Consider the following 20,756-nt stretch of genomic DNA (forward strand, 5'->3'; position numbering starts at 1 on the left):
TTTCTTGTAATTCCTATGTGCGTGTGTGTGTGTGACCTTTCTTTCGTCATTGTTGATGATGATGCTCCCTTACTGTATTTCCTCGTTTCAGTTGGACTAACATTGCATTTCACTCAGTGTAAGAGAGATGTTTTTGACTCCTTCATGCTTTCAGGCTTTATACCACTGTACTGAAAGGCCAGCAGCCTGACCTCTAGTCAAGCCTCAGGTAAGTTTGTAGGTAAAGATATTTTGTTGAAATAAGCTGATACATTTCAGTTAACTACCATATGTTGTTGACCTTCCGATAACTGTTAAATAAAAGTTTATGTAAAAGTTTTAATGAAAGAATAATGAGAAAGTATAACCAGCTTTGCGTCATTTGCAGCTCAAGAGCAGGGAGTTGGAAATGAATATATATTTTTCTTTTCACAAATCTATGTAAGGTTTGCTTTTTTCCCACCCCCACATCACTATTTATCATACTTCTGTTTTTTATTTGCCGCAGAACTGGAAGGTTTTTTTTTCCTCTTTGCCAACACAGATTTATTTAGCTTTGGGAAATACGTGCAAAGTTCCTCTTCCTCGGTAAAAAGTAAAAAGCCCAAAAAAATTGGGTTGAATTTGGCAACTGGATTCATGTTACTTTATGTGCTACGGTTATGAAATATAAAAGCTCAGCCTTTCTAAAAGTTCCATCTTGGTCCACTGTGATAGGATATAATTTAATTCAACATTAATAAAACATTTAGATTTTCTTAAAGCAAAGCTTTACAGAAAGAATTTTAATGTGAATGCATTATTCTAAATTAAGAGCAGACTTTCTGCTCTGGGAAGCAGATCTGGAGTTCTCCCTCCCATCCCATTACTAAAGTGCGTGTGACTAATATATTCCTCCTACCTACGATGCATTCACCCGACTCCTTCACCCTGATTAGAATGTGCCACGATAGTATACATATAACAGGGTCAAAAGAAATGACTTCATTTAAACATGTTCTGGGAAACATATACAGACTCAGAGAGTCCAAATGGATTTTATTGCAGGTTAATGCAGATACAGTACAGTGCTCCTCCAGGGAATTTAAAATCAGGCAAAGAACAACATAAATAGCCCATTTTCCCCACAACTGATGAGAAACTTTTATCTCAGAATATATTAAAATTAAAATTCTAATTTTTATCAATAAATATGCACCAAACAATGTGGTGCTTACCATGCCGAGGATCCAGGCATCTAAAAAAATTGAAGATCATGTGCTATTAGTGGTAAATGTTAAATTCTGTGAATGTCACTGCATGCCATTTTGCTCACTGTCATCTCTCCATAGGTTATATATAGCCTCAGGGCTGAGCCTGTTTCTTTAATCTACCCCCGTGAATGGCAGACCGATGAACTGAGCAGACTACTGGCACAAATACAGCCAGTGTCAGTGTTTGAAAACCATATAAAAAAATATATCAGGCGAGTGTATAATGTGTTTGAGTTTTCTAACTTGTATGGGTTTGGAAACACCAGTGGACCACTTGTGCAAAAGCAACACCATATTGACATATTGACACTATGTGGTGTGCTGTGCTGAATGGTTGCACGGCCAGCAGTTTGTCGAATTCTTACTGTTCAGAGGTCATTAATAAATCGGTCCTGCATTTGCCAATTTCATAAGAAAGCAGCTTTGTTGTCTGCAGTTGAAAATGTTTAATAACTAATTTATAAGTGGGGTTTTTCCCACAGATTCCCCACAGACCTAGAGTGGTTACTGTAAGTAGTGACTTCCAGGGCTGCAGTTCCTACTATTGCCATTTAAGGCTGGCTACAGAAGCAAGTTTAAAGGTTTAAAGCAGGTGAGTTATACATTTTTTTTTGTTATTTTACGATAATGGTATAGGTTACATAAGTGGCTGGTGGTTCCTTTTGTTATTTTCATATGTACTAAAATATACTTTGAGTAGTTTGCAGTTCAAAGAGAGGTTGCAAAGATGGAAATACTTAGAGGACAGGACGAATGAAGAAAAATGTGAGAGTGCTGAGGACAGATAGAAGAAAAGATAAATAAGGGCGTGTAGAGGATTAGTAAGGCGGAAGTCAGGGCGGCTATGAAGAGGATGTGGACTTGAAAGGCAGTTGGTCCACATGACATAGCTGCGGCGGTATGTTGATGTCTAGTAGAGAAGGCAGTGGACTTTTTAACCAACGGTCTTGGCAAGTGAGTAGAGATAAAGTGCACTGGTACCAATCTTTAAGAGCAGGGCTGGAGTGACCACAGAAGGATAAAGTTGATCAGCCATACAATGAAGCGATGAGAAAGGGTTCTTGAAGCCTCAGCATGGTTTCAACCTTATAAACAGTACATTTGCATGATGACTGAAACTAACACCACTGAGGGAACAATGGGCTGGGAGGTCAGTTCCTTGATCAGCGGACAGCTGGAGCTTAAGTGAAAACCCGAAGTGATCCCCGACACAAACAAAATAATATAGTGTACTCTGTAAAGTGCCAGGATAATTGCCATGATTTATACATCGGGGAAACCAAACAACCTCTGGCTAAGTGGATGGCACAACACAGAAGAGCTACCTCGTCAGGCCAGAACTCTGCAGTCTATTCACACCTACAGGCCAGTGGACACTCTTTCAATGATGAGGATGTACACATCCTGGACAGGGAGGAACACTGGTTTGAGCGGGGAGTCATCGAGGAGGGGGCCCGAGGGTACATCTTTCACCATCTTACAATGGTGTGATTGCAGCTATTCCCCAACTCTCTGTGAATGGTACTCATGACCATTGATCAGTGGTGTTTGATCAATGAGCCTTGATCAGTGGTTGTTGTCATGAGAATTTGCATATTAATGATCAAGGAACCAGTCCATTGTTCCCTCAGTGGTACTAGTTTCAGTCATCATGCAAATGTGCTGTTTAAATGTACTGTTAAGGTTGGGGAAACCTGCAGTCAGCTGAGACTGAAGAAGTCACTTGGGTGAGTGACGAAACGTTTCTCCCACAAAACGCTACGTCCAGATGAACAGAATCAACTTTTGGGGATTTACTTACCTGAATGATGATGCATCAAAACTCATAAGATAGAAAGGAGGGTGGAGGAATTGTCCGTTTCACTCACTGTTTGGTCTTATTTTACTTTTCGTTTACTTTTACTTTCACTAACTGTTTGATTAGGTTTATTGCTGTATTAGCAATTATATATATTATTATATATAATTATATATTAGGTATTGCTGTTTGGTTAGAGTCAGGAAAAGATTATAGTGTGGGTTACATACAAAAAAAGATTACACTCAGACCAAAAATCTCAAATAAATAATATAGTATATAAAATGTTATGCGCAGTATTGTCATCTAAATACAGTTGATCTTGTCGCTTATCAGCTGTGAAACAATACATAAGAGAAACCTACCTTTATACTAAAATTTGAAACCACTGTGATATACTATATAATAATACAAACAATTACAATAACTAGTAAAAACACTCAATTTAATAACATATCAGCTATAAGGTACTAATCAACATAGCAAAAAAAATAAATAAATCAAAATTTGGGAAAATGCTGACTACTTGGACATCTTGTTGTCTCTGCATGTGTGCTATCCTCAGTTTATTGAATTTCTCAGCGGGAGCGTCATGTTAGAAGCGTCTGTTTCTTACAGATTACTTTTAATTATCATGTTCTGAGCTCTGCATCCAATGGAGAACTTAATCAAGCACAGGAAGGAAAAACAGCCAGCCATATGTCTCTGTGTTGACACAATTTATGACAATATTCGTGCAAGGATATAAATGGTGCTTCTTCAGTTGTCAATTAGTTAAAGGATAACTCTTAATAGTCACATGTATTAAATATTAATAGCAGAGATTTTATAGTGTCTCAGTACATTATAATAATAATGATATCATTACGTGGGACAGCTATATTAAACACTTTGTTGAATGTGTCTTATAATGAGCACACTGTGCAAGAGGGCTCATTATTGAACTTTATGTCAAAATACTTAAAGTAGCACTGACTAATACTGGGGCCAGACTCTTTAACTAATAAGAATTACACTGACTGGAAATGAATAGATTATATTTGAGCTCTATCACTGCAAAAACTACAGGCATTCATTCAGTATGACTCACATGTGATTGTTTAAGAATGATGTCGAGTCTGTTTGTGTATTAAAACACTGCCATCTAGTGAACATTTAATCAAACTGCATGATAATTATTATTTTTTGTCACAACGTGAACTGCAGTTTATATTTTATATAGCATCTTTTGTCATTGCACAACCATATTTACCAGCCAAGGCAAACACTGTATACACATGCATAAGTATGAATGTGGCTTACTAAAAAACATGGGATGTATACCTATGCATTGGTGTGGGTGTAATTACAGTTGAACAAGAGGAAATTCATTGAATTAACAGCCACACTTGCACACTACCACCAAATGGCCTAAACTCTGGACCTGACAGGCAGGATTATTTTGGCTCCACAGACACAACACCAAACTAAACCATGTCTGCAGTTCCTTTGTTGAGGCCTCATGCTGGAAACACTTTATGCACACTCAGGCTTAGTGCATACTTTGGTTTAATGAGTAAGCTTGCACGGCTGACAAATTTTTGCAAAAGTGCAAATGTGGGGTGGTACACCTATCAGATTAGCTAAAGTTACCTGGTTTTGAAATTGAATGAAGTTAAATTTTAATAGTATCTGAAAGGTTACAGGCAGCATATTTGCTCATGTACACTTTGTAAAATTCATAAGGGCAACAAGACTCTTACCTGGTCTGTTCACATAATGTGCAAGTGCCGTTTATTAGAAAATTAAATAAAAAACCTTTTGGACTCATCTATGAAGATCAAGGACAGATCAGCAGCAGTTCTTTCAGCTTTTAGAATTAGGAAGGAGTGCTAAAAGTGGAAAACTGATATAACAATCAAATAGATGAACTTACCCATAGTAAGTTAGATAAAAAAAGACATATTTTTATCTTTAGGTGACGTTGTGCTAATTGGTAGTAGATGTTTTATTAACACAGGCAGAGCTAATCTGGGACACTTATGCAACATGTAGGCGTGCTGTTCTTTGTTGTGTTTCAGTTCACACTAATAAAGGATGTGCGCATGTGGACAAGTGTTACTCTAGAGCCTGACAGATAATCTATAAACTGTGGGTACACACAGATTGCTCTGATACCCTGTCTTGCTGCATGCACAGATTTCTCAGTGTGCCTATGCTTTTGGGAAGGGCTTTAAAAATACATAACTCATAACAATAAATATATTATAGGGTAATATTTCACCGTGGGCCATGGTATGTTATCTAGGTGACAGTGATTTACTAATTACTTTGGTACTGAGCTGTTTAAACATTTCTTAATGCACATAAATTACATTAAGTTAAGAAATAGGTTATTAAACCTGTATTTTACCATTATTTCATTATACACAGCATATGTATGGATGACAGGTATGGAAATATCGGAGAGAAAAGGTTTGTCCTCGAGCGGAAAAAATAATTCAAGAGATACAGCGGAATAGTATAAAATATAGATGCATTTATTACAGACGAGAGATGAGCCAATAGGTTTACAGCGAGTGTGAAGTTTAACCTTGCATAGAGGGTTTTCTTTATGCATTCACCCAAAATAGGGTGAAACTCAGTGGCCTTCTACATTATTGACATTCAGCTGGTCTCTCCTTGAAGCCTTTTGCAGATGCAAAATAGAAAAAATTGGGTCTAACAAAATACAGGGGTCAACTCAAAAACTCTCTAAAAGTTGAGACAAATTATGTAAATGCACACAGGCTACATTCCAGTGTGTTTAATTCCTGGCCCTACTGGACTGGTGGGCATAAAGAGAAGTGCTGCAGACTGTGGTTCCATAAAATTCACTTTTTTTTTCACTTCCTATATGACAATAGCAGTAAAGCATATACGCAAGGCCTTTACCATGTAGGTGAGTTAAGGCAAAGTGAAAATAAGGGGCAATTTGACTGTACTTTTTATGACTTTTATCACATTATAGGTCTTGATTATTGATTATTATTGTTATTTCATATTATTATTATTACATCTTGGTTATGTGACTTGCCACATACTATACTTTTTTTGTTTTTTTAAACTGGAGAGAATGATCTGGTAACATACCATAAAAAAGAACTGATATGCTTAAAAGCACCATAAGAGTTCTTGTCCATTTCCTTACAACAGATTACCTGAGTGGAACTTTGACTCTTTCATGTAATTTTTTTTCTTTTTACAAGCAGTGTTTGAAATCCAATCTCTGCAGTACACTTCCGGTTAAGAAGGTCAGGCCTACAAAACTTCCTTGTATTAAACGTTAATGCTACAGAGCACTTCCTGAACTTTTAAAACTCTCCAAATCCTGGAAAAAAAAAGTTAAGAGCAACAAACACACATGGCTCAGTTTCCTTGTTTGACGGCAGTCCTCGCTGAGATTAGCTTTGGCCTTAACGAAATATCAGTCATCTGGAATGGCTTCGTCCATCCATTTCATGTATGCCAAGCTGCCGTCATCTACTGCAAGACTGAGGACTTCTGGGTTCCCGTAGGGATGTATAGACCTAAAGGCACGCAAAGAACGTGTTCGTATAAACTCAAATCTTTATAAAGTGGTTCTTGATTCAATTTCTTCCCATCACCTAGGACTAAAAGCACTGCAGTGCTTTAAAAGCCTCACAATGCTGACAGTACACTGAAGATGTGTGCATATATTGCAATTATGCAGTGTTTTTAACGCTCTAATACTGAATAGCCCGAAAACGTGAATTGTCATGTAGAATGAGCCAATCTCTAATTATAAATAGTGTGAAATATTGATGCAGAATTGCAGAAGCTGACAAGAAAAACCTCATTATCTATTACTTCTAGTTTTTTGTCCAAACATGTTTGAATGTGAACGTTTGAACTGAAAATAATGTTCAGACTGAAGCCACGAACCTGGCTTTTTTCTCCCTTTAATAACTCTTCTTCACAGAGCACAAGGCACAGTGTCCAGTGTGAATTTGACAACGTGACAAGCTTACCTCACGTAGTCCACCACCTTCTGGATCCTGGAAGTCTTTGTTTTCACCAGCTGCAACAACAAACACATCTCATCTCACCAGTCTTGTATTTCGACATGCCCGAGTGCATGCTGATCACAGAAGGAATTGTCTCCGAGAGCTTACCATCAGGATTTCATTTGCATCCTGGATTTCTCCTTTCCAATAGAACCTAAAATGACAGAAAGTATTGGAACTGAAGCACTGCAGGGCTACTGACCGGAAAGTACAAGCAGACAAATGGAGCCTTCAAATTTAACAAAATAAGAGCTTTCATGCAAAGAACTAATAATAGTTTATTACACCCTACAGTGGCTGTCGGACTGTTCTTGATATGCTCCTGTGGTGTCAGGTGCAAAACCCCCTCTTTGTTTAAAAAGTGGTTTTAAAGCACAGGAATGTCAACAAGTTTTATGCTGACATTTAAGATACGAAGATAACCGAAAGCTCACGGCATACCTGCAATAACACACCACGCCAAGTCCAAGCCAAACCTGTATTTTCACCTCTATTTTGTAAACAGGTGTTAACACTGACATTTCTATTCAGTTACTCTTATTTGTCCAAAGTTCAGCTTCCTTCCCCCTGCCCCCAACCTAATCGCCCCCCACCCCCCGCCTTTGTGCTGTTATGCATTGACAGGAAAGCTAATCCATGCATGCAAAAACACGCCTACTTTGAAGGCTAACTGCCATTCAAGTTTCCAGTAGCCTTCCAATAAGGCTAAACAAATAAATTCAGGTGAAGCCCATTTGCTTTGTGGTTTGTGAAGAAAACAGCTTCCCCTTTGTGAACAAAGAAGCATGTGCATTCATTGTATTTATGAGCGCATACATGTGATGGACACGGTAACTAAGGGGAGCTTTTGTGATTGTGTGCCGCCTGGGTAGAGAGGCGTTTCAAAAATGGAGGTCAGGTGTAATTTACATTGTGGAGGTCTTGGAGAGAATGTTAACGCTGGCCGCCAACCGCCTTTCCATGATTGCCCTGGAAGAAAAAAACGAAAGAGAGAATGGCGAGAACGGTTGGATGTATTGGTGGAAATGAAATGAAGGGGGCTAAGAGGGAAAAGAGAAAAAAAAATCAAACACAAGCCAACAGCTGTTTGTCTATTAAAACTGGGCCCTTCATTGTCAAGACTCACGAAGCAAGCTGAAGGGGAAGGACATCTGATGGGAATTCAAGAAAAGAAAAAAAGACGGTAAACTAAATTTTATTACCACCTTTGCATTGCCCCCCTTCCCTGAGCGAGGAGCTGTGAAGGAGGTGATTTACATATATGGAAAGTGCACTGTGGCTATTTTCCTTGACACGTGGTTAATAGATGGAATCTCATCTGCATGCAGCTAAAATGCCAACAAAGGGAGATGAGAGTGCAAACACAGTGCTCTGCTCCACTTGTTGGTTTGACAGAATTGTATCTCTTCTCCGAGCAGAAAAGTCAAACTTATGTCAGGGGAAATCACTTCAGTCACTTCAAATCTTTCACAAACCACAAGTCACACGCCAAAAAGGAGATGAGCATCAATACTCAGTTATTTTATTCTTTTTACAATTAGAAAAGTATTTTTCTTAAATCAGATGGGAAGATTGGAAAGGCTCTGTTTAATAAATGTGAAGCTATTTGGAACTTCTTGTTGACTGGCAGCAAATGAAACTTCTGTTGTTGCACAGTTTTATAAAAACTAAACAAAACTAATAATTAAACAAGAAAATGTGAGCAAAAGTGCTAATTAATAAGTGTTAGAGGTGTTTCCAATTTCTTAGCTAACTGGCTGCTGGCACTTTTATAATTACTGCGCACGCCAAACAAGGGTGATAATAATGTTTTCAGCTGAACAAGAAAAGGCATAAATATTCTTTCACTTTGTGGAAACACTGAAAAAAAAAAAACGGTGTATGACACCTTAGGAGACTGCAAAATGCAATGCAAGTGTTTAAAAAGACAAAAAAAAAAAAAAAAAAAAGCACCATACCTGCCAACGTCCTTTGCTGTTTGCTCATTGGGAGTGTTGATGACAAGGACAGAGTAGTGCCCTGGTACATAGCTCCCTGTGCATACAGAATGAAGCTGGACCCCAATGGACCACAGCCCGGGGAACAGGCACGCCAGCAGGATCAAGAACTAGAAGGGGATTTGTGAGTGCAATAGGACAGGGCTGTCAAATGCTGACATCTCAAGACACTGCAAGAGCTGGGTAATGTTTATAAAGCCTGTCTATAATTATTATCACATTTAGATGTCAAACTTCTTTTTTCCCTCTTTTTTTATGCTGGGATGAAGGAAACTTATAACTCAATTTAATTATCCACTGGCCTCTGTAGGGATTGCCATGTTTGGATTGGATTCAGTATTTATCCTCTTATTATTTGGCACTGTCTGTCACAGATAAATTAGTATTGGACTTGGCTTGGATACAGTGACCAATTTATAAGCTGCCCTACTTCTCCGTATAGCGCTGCTTCACAGCCCGGCACAGATGCACGTAAAATCCTCCACCTCCCCCCAAACAAGTCATTGTAAAGCAGGCAGTTTTTTTTTTTTTTTATAATTTTAAATTAGCGGCCAACATTAAAGCACCAGCTGTCACCAGGGCAAGTCACAACTTTTACGAGACTTTTCGAAAACAGAAACGTTCATGTAATTCCACAAAAACAGTATCTCACCAAACACGACACGAGCAGTACGGAGCGAAAGCTCAAGACGACCTCTTTATAGCATCGCTGGAAGAGCCACTCCATCCTGCGGGCTCTGACTAATATCCTCCTCCGGAGACCGGCCAGTTTAGACAGTGCAGGGGGGACTAACTGTGCTGAACTTCGCCCATTTAAACCGCTAACACTTTCACTCGTTGTAACTAGTGTTACGACATTATTTTTTAGAACTTTGTCAGTCCTGTTTAATACGAGTTTAGTGAGTGAAAACACGCTAAATACTTGCTAACGTTAAATAAGAAGGGTATACAGTAAAGTTGACAGGTAGGTTGAATGGAGAAATACAGTGACGAATCTCTGCCCCTTTCCATTGGTTGCCTATGACTTCCTGCCACGCCGGCGACCAATAAAATTGCTAGTTCACGTCCAGTGCGCTGCCTCCGGGCCTGGAGCATAATCGGCTTTATCTTGCTAGATAAACACGTCTCCCATGGATTTTACTTAAAACACTATGATAAATCCATAAATCTTTACTTTGATTTCTTTCAAGCTGAAATAGAAAAATAAAGTCCTTTTGTCAGAAGACCTTTTTTCTTATTTAATCTCCTATAATGCCCTCTTATCCACAACCCCCGAAAATATATAACGTTTTATATACATCAAGCTTATAGGCTTGTTTTTATATTACCCTATCCATTTTGGGACATATTGACTTAGTTTACTATTTATTTGTCAGGCACCATGCACAAAATCACTGATCTCGCAGGACAAAAGATGACTTGTTAAAATAAAAGTACATATTCAAGATGTGTAACAAAGTCAACTATGCACAAGTATTCAAAAACAAAACAAAACAAAAACAAAAAAAACTCCAAAAAACAATCACCCACAAAGTCTGCAGAGCTGTGAAAAACCTGTTCTATTACTTCCTGATTTCATAGTTGTTGTTCTTTAGTCCCACTTGTACCTTTCAGCTCATCAAACAAATCTGAATGTTAAGATATAATGAGTTTATAAGTGCAGTTTTTAAAATTATTATTTCATGTATTAGGGGAAAACCTACCTTACCTTTGCGTGGAAAAAATACCCCCCTTTATTGTCTAAAGGCCAAGAAAAATGCCCCGCACATTTACTTTCCCAAGTGGAGCTTTACGCCTTTTGCTATACCCCTCCACTTGATAGTCATAGTTTATTAGATTTTTATTAGGGGTTTTATTTTATTTTTAGTTATTATAATCATAACAGACAGAACTGGGGACTGGAAAGAGTAAGAAAAGGGAAAGAAGCATTTAGAAAGAAAGTTAACAGAAGGAGAGGGAGAGAAAAATAGAGAAGAGGGATAGAGAGAGGAAAGACTGAAAATCTGAATCACCAACTGCTGAAAAGAAAACAGCAAACAAAAACAAAACAAAAACAACACAGCAGGGAAACCACAGCAACAAACAACATATGCAAAAGGAACAGTGAGTAATAAATATATTGAATGTTACTGAGCAGCACACAGTACCAGGATTACATGATATGTTTAGAGGCAGCAGCCTCTAAAGAGCGCCTGTGCATACCTGTTTGTACATCTGTTTGCACACCTGTGTGTGCTTGTATTCATAGGATTTTTTCATGTAAATGTATAATAGTGAGTGTAGGGAGCTAGATCTGGCTCCCAGACATCCAGAGGCATGAGAGCCCAAGGAGGATCATTGCAGGGACAATTGTGCCACCCACCAAGAGCTGAGGGGTACCTTCTGCACCCAGCAGCCATGGTGTAGAAGACACAGGGGCTGCAGCCCCGAACCCGCAGCCTGCCACAATCTCAAGAAACTCAAATCATTGACCTCTATTGGTCTGGACAGGGTTATAAAGGGTCGCAGATGCCAACAGACTTAATAAACTGATCCGTAAGGCCAGCAATGTTGTGGGGATGGAGCTGGACTCCCTCAAGGTGGTGTCGGAGAGGCGGATGCTGTCCAAGATAAAGACAATGTTGGATAACACCTCCCACCCACTCCATGACATGTTGGTCAGTCACAGGAGCTCGTTCAGTGAGAGACTGAGATTACCGAAAAGCACCACTGAACGACACAGGAAATCATTCCTGCCTGTGGCCATCTCCCTGTACAACGCATCCACTTAACACACTGTTTGCTGCTACAACTACACATGTTTCTTTTCCAAATATTTATTTATAAGTGACTTATGTATGTATGTATGTATATATATATGTATATATTGTACTATTCTTAGTTAGCGTATTGTCTGTCTTGTCTTAATGTTGGTTTAAAATGGAGCACTGTAACAAAAAATAATTTCCCCCAGGGATCAATAAAGTATTCTGATTCTGATTCTGATTCTGATAAAGCTATTTCTATGGCGTTGGGACTCCAGTGACCCGTGGTGAAAGTCATTATTCACAAATCTTAGAACAGTGGTGAAACTTCCCAGGAGTGGCTGGCATATTAAAATTACTCCAGAGTTCCAAGATGAAAACCTCTGCTGACAAAGGCTCATCTCACGTTTGCCAAAAAAATCTTGATAATCCCCAGGACTTTTGGGAAAATATCCTGTGGACTAAAGATTTCTGCTTTGTTAGCTAGGCTACCTGCTGTAATTAATGAAAAAATAATGGCTAAAATGATGGTTTTGGAGTGACCTTGTCAGACTGAAATCCAATTGAGATTCTTTAGCAGGACCTTAAACAGATCGTTCATGCTCAAAAAGCCTCCATTGTAGCTGGATAAAAACCATTCTGCAAGTAGGAATTGGCCAGAGTTCCTCCACAGCGAAAGCCTCATTGCCAGATATCGCAAATACTTGATTGCAGTTCTTGCTGCTAAGGGTGGCACAACCAGTCATTAGGTTTAGGAGACAATTACTTTTTCGACACAGAGCCGAGTAAGGTTTGCATAGCTTTTTCTTCTTAATAAATGAAATGATCATTTAAAAACTGCATTTTGTATTGACTCACTTTATCTCTGTGTAATATTAAAGTAGTTTGTTAATTAGTGTGACAAATATGCAAAAAACAAACAAGCAGATTTTCGTAGCATTGTATAAACATCCTTACTGAGCATCAACTATCCTGGCATAGTGTTGAGAAAAGATAAAAAAAAGTAAGGATCTTTACATGACAACTCTGTCATTCAGTTTGTTTTCTGATTAAGCCCTTGCCTTGTATTATCTTGTAAAATATGATACATTTTGCAACATATTTTGCATCATAAACTGTGCAATAATATGTCATGTAAAGTTGTTGACTATAGAGTACCTTGATTTGTGGCAACACTGAAATGCTGCTCGAACAAATATCACTGTGAGTGCTTTTCATAAACAAAACTGTTAAAGACATATCATGAAAGTGCTGCGTGATTGTCTGAAGAAGGCTCTTTAAGTTCTCGGCTACAGTAGAAAAGTGATCTATAAGTACCAGCATATTTACTGTTTACCTTAAACTGCTCTGTTTAGGTTCTCTACATTATCACCTGCCAATGGTGCAAACTGAACATTTGGTTGCCATAGTGCTTTTCTACATGCATGTGGTTAAAAAAGGTCAGACGAGGTTAAATCTTCAGCAACACTTGCAGCATAAAGAACAACTTTCCTCCTCGACTGACGCATTTCGGCTTATCATCGCAGACCATATGATGACTCTGAATCCTGTCAAGCATTAAAGTTTTTCTCTATACTGCAAGTGCTGCTACAGCTTAACCTCTTCAGAGTTTTTTTTTTCATGCACCTTGAAAGGAGATGAAGTTCTGCCAAAAAACCTCTACTAACAAAAAACAAAACAAAAAACACAACCAAGAAACATCTTGGTTCCCATTCCTAATACCTAGAAGTTTTACGGCTGATTTAAAAATAAAATCAATATGACAACAAACTGTCCACATATAATATTAATAAGGCAGTAAAAAACAATAAAACCATCAGCATCACACCTCTAAACAACCCCCTGCACTCAACTTTAAAGAATCGAAACTAGTGCTCAGATGTTAAAATGCCAAAGACACCTTTAAGGCAAATACTTTTTCTTTTTTTTGGATAGAAGGTATAGAAGGATAGGAAATGCAGTAGTGAGCCACAGGTTGGGTTTGGACCCAGGCCACTGTGTTCCAGCCACGGGATTGTGTTTGTGGAGCTAAACGAGCACCAACAAATGCTTTTTAATGTATAAAGTATACCAGCAGCCTCACAGTCCGTTGCGTTCAGTGGCATGTGGTGATAAACAAGCACATTTATTTCACATTGCACATTTTCATCTTCTTAGAAAATAATCAGTACTTACAAAACACAGACACAAACAAAAATGCTGTGCCAAAGAAATCCTAATCTTACATTTTTGTGACTCACTCACACGCAGACATGCAGACGGGGATACGGGTACTGCGCGGCTTCACAGAATATGCGAGTGAGCAACGCCTCACATAACATATGCAGAAAACAAGGGGGGAAAAAAAACTTCAGTTGGCATGTGAAACTGCCAAGTCTGGTGGAAACAGTTTATAAATAGAAAAAACAGAAAGGAAATTACGTCTGCATGACACTAAATTTGTCTGCGGGGCATAAATTTAATATTAGGCCCTGACAAGATGCCGCTGATACAAATCAGTAAAAAGATTTATATACTTTTTTTCCCAAAAAAAGAAAAAGAGAAAAAGAAGCAGTTTTGTACAGGATGCCCACATGGGGGAGTTGTGGATTCATGCATCTACAGGGTCCTTGTCGCCTCCTCTACTTCCACTGTGAATAAATCAAATGCAGAGCGCTCATTTAGCTTGTATAAAACTCTCGACTAAAATGAAATGTAAATGTTCCAACACATGACTCATCTCATTCCCACCCCAGCTTTTTTTTTTCTTTGACCTCTCCCACTGCTGGCTTGTGTATTTTGTTTTGCTCATCCCCGCCACTCCACCCAACCCTTTCAATTCCTCCATCGGACAAGCACAGATCAGAGCTTGAACAGCAGGGGGCGCCACAAGAGACAACGCCTCAGAACAAACCAATTTATTTCCCCGAAGCTCACGCAGGCTTCATTTGAGAGCCCATGAGAGAGCTCCAATAGAGCCACTTAAGCCACTGTTCCCCAACATGAATGAAAGAAAGCAACCAAAATAGAGCGAGATAGAGGAAGAAAGCTGAGGAGCTGGCTGAAGAGGCGTTTGATCTGCTTGTTCTAGGGCGTCACTCAAAGCCCTCCCCCCGGAGAAGCGTAGAGGCCTATTTGTCCCTTAGAAGTCTAATGTGAAAAATAAGATAAATTTTTATTTCTGTCCGTGCTTCTTGACTGTTTGTATGTAATGAGGCCACAAGGTCCACGGTACAAGAGCGAAGAGAGGGGGGGAAAAAGAAGGAGGAAAAAAAAGCACAGAAGGACGTGGCAACGGGTGCCATTTCTAATTTGCCATTAAACTGAATCGCTGAAAGAAAACAAATTATAGCCACAAGAACTGGAGAGTTTAGGAGAGAGAGAGAGAACAGATAACTCTGTGTGAACAAGGAAACAGGGGTTACGGAAAATGAAAACTACAGAGCTACAGTTCCAAGAATTCTGCAGCCTGTGTCTGCTGTTGTCTTCTTCCCTGTGTGGCAGTGCCATTACAGCATTGATTGAGGGTGGGAGGGGGTAGAGGTAGGGAACAGGCAGACAAAGAAACTGGACACACTACTGGACACTCAAAGGTCAGATAGGTCCTAATTGTTGGACTTTCTAGGCTGTGATTACCTAGGCTGGTCCTCCCAAAGAGGTTAATTAAAGAAGTCACAGGGGCTGGAGCAGGGAAGTGTCTCTATCACTGCTGCAAACCCCGGAGACCCCTCCATCCTCTCAGAGAGACATGGCTATCCGTCACAGCTGATTTCTGGGCTGCCTTGGCTCCTGCTGGTCCTACAGAAATCCCAGAGTGGCTGAAAACACAGGAGTGCATAGCGGCGCCACAACACTGACAAGCAGCAAAAAAGAAAAAAAAAAGAAAAAAGAAGACATCCCCTGCTGAAGTCCCTCAGGTAATGAAACCCATCCTCTCTCAAGGATCAGAAAAACACCATATCTTGTCATCTTTTGCCTATTCTCTCCCTTCTCTTTTGCCCCCTATGTCACAACCGGTGCAACACACAAAGCCCATTCCTCAGAAAACTGAACTGTCACATTATATATTTCTTCTGCACTTGTCAAAAATCTTGCAAAAAGAAAACCCAGAGCTTTTTTAGTTTTTTTTTTTTTTTTTATATCTGTAGAGCAACATAGCCACATTTTTCCAGATCCAGAGCCTGAATTTAAGCTCGGTGCTTTTCAGTGAGCAGAATGAAGGGAAGATTAAAAAAATAGAAGAGACAAGAGAGGGATGTGCAGCAGTTTTGCTTCTTTTGGTTTGAGAGAGGACAAAGTGCCCTGGAGCAGTTTTACAGGGAAAAAAAAGAAAAGTTAAACAATATAATTCTGTTCTTGCAGAGTTCACCTGCAGTGACGGCGACGGGCTTAAATCACATCACTCTCGTTTGGTCGACAGGGTGAAACCTTTCTTGAGAGCAGGCGGCCACCTCCGCCACAGAAAGACCCGGGCTTCCTTATTACACTTTCTTCACCGAGCCGTCTGCAGCATAACCGTTCCTTGTGCTGACGCAGGTAGAATGAGCTCATTCCCCCTCTCCATTCACAGGCTGAGTGCACCAAAATTCAGAGAAGGGAGAAGGCATAATAAGTTCAGGCTCCAAGTTAGTGTAGCTGCAGGCAATAACATGTGGACTTAAAGGGCTGTGTGCATGTGTGAAAGGAGGCTACAACTGCAACAGAAAAAAGAGGAAAAACCTAGTTCACTAATCCTTAAGTGTACTTTAAATATTTTTCCACGGCGGTCGCAGTGATTGATGATATCTGAATTTGAAATCATGAATTGAAATCTATAATGATTTTGGTGGGGATTTTGAAACAGGGGTTTATACTTCTCGTGTCTCCATCACTGCACATAATAAGTATTTCCTGCAAAAAATGTTTAAAGGTTCCTGTCTGCAAAATATCTGCCTGCAAAGGCAAGGTCACTTGGAAAAAAACACGCTGCTTAAAAAAAAAGAAGAAAAAATCAATACACTCATTGACGCACCATCCAGTGCAGATCTAACTTTGAGCTTTGTGTGTAGTCAAGCTGGAAGTGCATGTGTGTGAGAGAGACGTTATGTTATGGAAATGCTGGAATCACCATAAAAAGGGCAGCCAGAGGCATGCTTAGGGCAACCTTTTAGAGACCGTAATCAGCCTGCCAACTGCCTTTGCTCCTATTTACCCTATTTATGAGTCACCTCTAAACCTGCAACCACTTCATCTAATCTCCCCGCCTCCGTCTTCATCCTCTCTGCAAAGAAAGCAGCAGTTCCACTCCTGGATAAAGTTTTTTCCACAACAGCTTTGTTTAGCTCAGCCTATTATTCAGACCTTCACTGCTGGTCAGCTGATAACCTCCAAGTGCTGTGAGCAATTAAGAAGACTTTGCCTCTACTGTATAGAGTCAGGAAGGAAAAGAGCCCTTTTGAGCCAGAGGAGAAATAGAGCAGTTAAGGCCAGGAGAGAACCAGGAGGAAAATGGGAACAGAGAATAAAGAGATAAGTGGGTGAAGGGATGGACAGAGGACCATTTTGTGGTCATTCAAAAGGAAATCGATGCTAATGAATGGGTTGGTTCAAGCTTTGTGGCGATAAGGAAATGACCAGCTAAAGAGGATGCTGCAGAGTGTGTGTGTGAGTATCTGTGTGTGACCAGAAACCAATAAGGATGTTTGGCATCAAGGAAGGACAACAGCAGTGTTGCAAAGTACAGCAAACACAGGTGTCCAGACCCATTAGGAAGCAGTCTAAACTAAAGGCCTGGTCAATATCTAGAGTGTTGCATTGATTAAGTGACTTTGACTGGTTTGCTGTGGTTGAAATGTTTCAGCTGATGCAGATTATTATTAGTTTCTGATAAAAACATAACACTGGTGCTGTATTGATTGAGCTTCAAAAGTCCTTTTCATATTGTAGACCATTCTATACATTCTATGTTAGAAACAAACCTGGAAGATATTGACTTAGATGATATATGTTTAATGTGGTTTAAGTCTCATCTGGAAGAAGGAAAGCAGTATATGGAATTAAACAATAATTCTACAGTGTTACTTTTGGTGTACCACAAGGATCTATTTTAGGTCCTTTACTTTTTCTATGTATATTAATATATCTCAGGCTTTTTCTTGTTTCTTTTCTTTATGCAGATGATTCTACTCTAATAGTTACTGGAACAAAACTCTTAAGGATGTTGAATTTAAATCGTCTCCAGAATGTGTTAGGAATTGGCTCAAAAAAAGCTAAAAAAAAGCTAAACAAAAAAGAAGCTTTCGTTACATAACTTTTGATAATAACAATAGAGCAATAATAAATATGTCATATGTTATTTCAAGGGCAAAACCACAAAACTTAGATGCAGTGCTACAAAATTTAAAATATAATATAATAAATATTCCATCCAAGTATATGTTTACAGTTAAGATGTAAAGAATTACTTAGCAAATTGAGGAATGTGGCTAATTTACCTTGCTGTTGCTTGGCATGTTTTCTTATCAAAAAATGTTTCAGAAAAAGGTCCAAAAATGGATCTTTATGATTACTTTTAAGTGCTCCTTATCCTGGGAGTATCATGGTCTAAATAGTTCTAAACGTGTCTGTGATATTTTGTTGGTTTGTGATGTGTATTGGAATGAAACAAAATGAATAAATCAACCATTCAACCAATAAAATAAAATAAATATGAACTCATACCAGAGTTAGAATTGAAAGAGCCAAACAAAACATGTTTGGAAAAGCCTTAGTTTTATGTCAACTTTCACACTTCTTAGTCTCATCCAACATGGACAGATTGTACTTAAAAAAAAAAGAAAGAATAAAAAAGAAAAAGCTTCGGTTTGCTCTGCCTCTCAAAATCTGTTATGTTTTGTCATGTGGAACAATACAGTGGATCTTTATCCAGCTGCAGCTTGTTCACAAACACCATCCAAGCTGCATCGTGAACATGAGAAACACCACACATTTATTTACCTTATAATAGGTTTGTTTGGCTTAACGAGATTCCCGTGGGGAGGATGACGTGGCTACGATTTGCCAAGCTAGACTGAATCAGGTGCAGCTGCCGTGCTGGGGTGAGGTTGTTCTCCAGAAAGTGCTAATTAAAGTGGGAAGGTGTTTAAAAATGCTACAAATTAGCTGTGTCCCAGTGGTATCAAGAATTTTTCAGGTTGCACGAGAGGGGAAAAAAAAGAAAACGTTTCTTAATTCTGCCTATTTATCTGCGCGTATCTGTTGGCCTCACCACATTCACAGTGCTACGATGATTAGAGTTGGGCGGGTGGAGGTTTTGCAGGAGATAACAATGGAAGCAGGAGCGGCGGAGATCAAACGATTTTTATTTCTGTTGTAACTGGGAGAAGGGGGCTCCTTCGGTGTCTCTTGTGGGACTGCTGCTCCAGATTCTGATACCCATTTTCCCTTTGTTTTCTCTCTTGGCCCTTTGAAATATTTAGCGTGAATCTGTGACTAACACATACAGACATTAAGTGTGCGCTTGTGTATGTGCTTACACATCGTCTACGGTCGCTACTCTCCCTCCAGGCGCCAGACATCAACTGTGCCTCACAACATCTGGATGTGGACAGCCTTTCCCTCAGGACATACAAGAGCACTTCTCCATTTTAGCATAGCATCCTGGGAGACTGCTTCTCTCAGCCCACCCCTTGGCCTCTCATTCTATTTTACCACTGGAGGCTCCACTGAGGAATATTCCCTCAACAACATTTCATCTCCCATTCTTTATTTTCCATCTATCTTGCTCTTTTTTGAAGCATTGCTACCACATCCTCCCCTCATGGCTTGGCCTGCCTCTCTAGAGTCTTCACCAAACAGCCACTAACAGTGTGACCTCATAGTTGACCTGTTTAAAAGGTGGCCATATTTACTGTTTGCAAAAACAGGTCAAACATGAGCTATTTGCAGGTCTTCAGTCTGGAGCATATAAAATATGACCTCCCACAAGAGCGGCACATCACAAGTCCACCATGCTGCTGTAGCTCAGCAGTCCCAGGCATGGCCTTTAACCTCAGCAGAGCGTAACCTCGACGGACCTCCCTGCAATCTGTACCACCTTGTTAGTGCACAGTCACCATCTGAGGCCTGTAGTATTAGGTATTCTAATGCATGTCTCGTTATCCATATAGATGAGAGAAGGAACAGAGCAACAGATGGCTGGGGAAAGTGGGAGTCACAAAAACAGAAATCATCCTCCAGAAATGGGAAGATCACATGCATCCTCTGCACACACCTAGAGACTCACACACGGACACACACGACACACTCCAGCACCAAATGTTTCACCACTTTCCAATTCTGCTCGATTCTTTGCAGCATCTTGGCGGTGATCCAGTCAGCCGATTGTGTGTAAAAGTTGCACAGGGGGCTGCCAGCTGAGATTTAATCTCTGCTCCCTCTCTCCATGAGCTTCCTGCTGGATCTATTATCGCCACGTCTGAGAGATATTAAAGAGTATCAATAATATGGTTATTTCGCAGATAGGAATCTTCAGAAATTATGAGCGCTCCAACGCTATGCCCTGTAGGCTTTTAAACCACCAGAACATTTTATTAACTATTTGCAAACATGGCTAGCTTCCATCGCTGGAGGAATCCCACATCCAATTTCAAAGAATTTATCTTCTCATAAAAGACATTTGCAAAGGTAATTGGGAATTAATTTATAAATGCAATGCCACTTGATTTGTTTAAGATTAGCAAGATGTGCATATATGTATACAGAAAAAAAAATCTTGTCAGTTTATGGACCACGGCATTGCAAGCATTACCTGACATGTGTTTTTATAATTTAATAAATAAAACCAAACACATGCAAACACAAACGCGCAACAACTCTGCACTTACATTCTGTAGGAAAACCTGCCTATCATTTTTTTTAAAGACTGATAGTCATAAATTGTTTATTAATCCCGTATAAGACATTAGGTAAGATATGCTCTT

The 20,756-nt window shown here is 39.5% G+C and overlaps 1 protein-coding gene across 2 annotated transcripts; it reads right to left on the reverse strand.

The window, feature by feature from the left end:
• Nucleotides 1-5,528: 5,528 nt before the first annotated feature.
• LOC113027282 (protein CutA homolog) lies at nucleotides 5,529-10,092 on the reverse strand. 2 transcript variants are annotated; one of them, XM_026176902.1, is made up of 6 exons: nucleotides 9,726-10,092; nucleotides 9,035-9,183; nucleotides 7,986-8,045; nucleotides 7,185-7,230; nucleotides 7,041-7,090; nucleotides 5,529-6,578 (listed from the first exon to the last, which is right to left on the reverse strand). In XM_026176902.1, exons 1-6 carry the CDS (start codon nucleotides 9,798-9,800, stop codon nucleotides 6,476-6,478), a joined length of 483 nt encoding a protein of 160 aa, XP_026032687.1. In that variant the 5' UTR covers nucleotides 9,801-10,092; the 3' UTR covers nucleotides 5,529-6,475. The 2 variants fall into 2 exon arrangements, with proteins under 2 accessions (XP_026032687.1, XP_026032688.1); XM_026176903.1 differs by lacking the exon at nucleotides 7,986-8,045.
• Between the last annotated feature and the right edge of the window lie 10,664 nt (nucleotides 10,093-20,756).

This window comes from Astatotilapia calliptera, chromosome 7 (assembly GCF_900246225.1).
Source record: "Astatotilapia calliptera chromosome 7, fAstCal1.2, whole genome shotgun sequence".
In the NCBI taxonomy this organism is placed as follows: Eukaryota; Metazoa; Chordata; class Actinopteri; order Cichliformes; family Cichlidae; genus Astatotilapia; species Astatotilapia calliptera.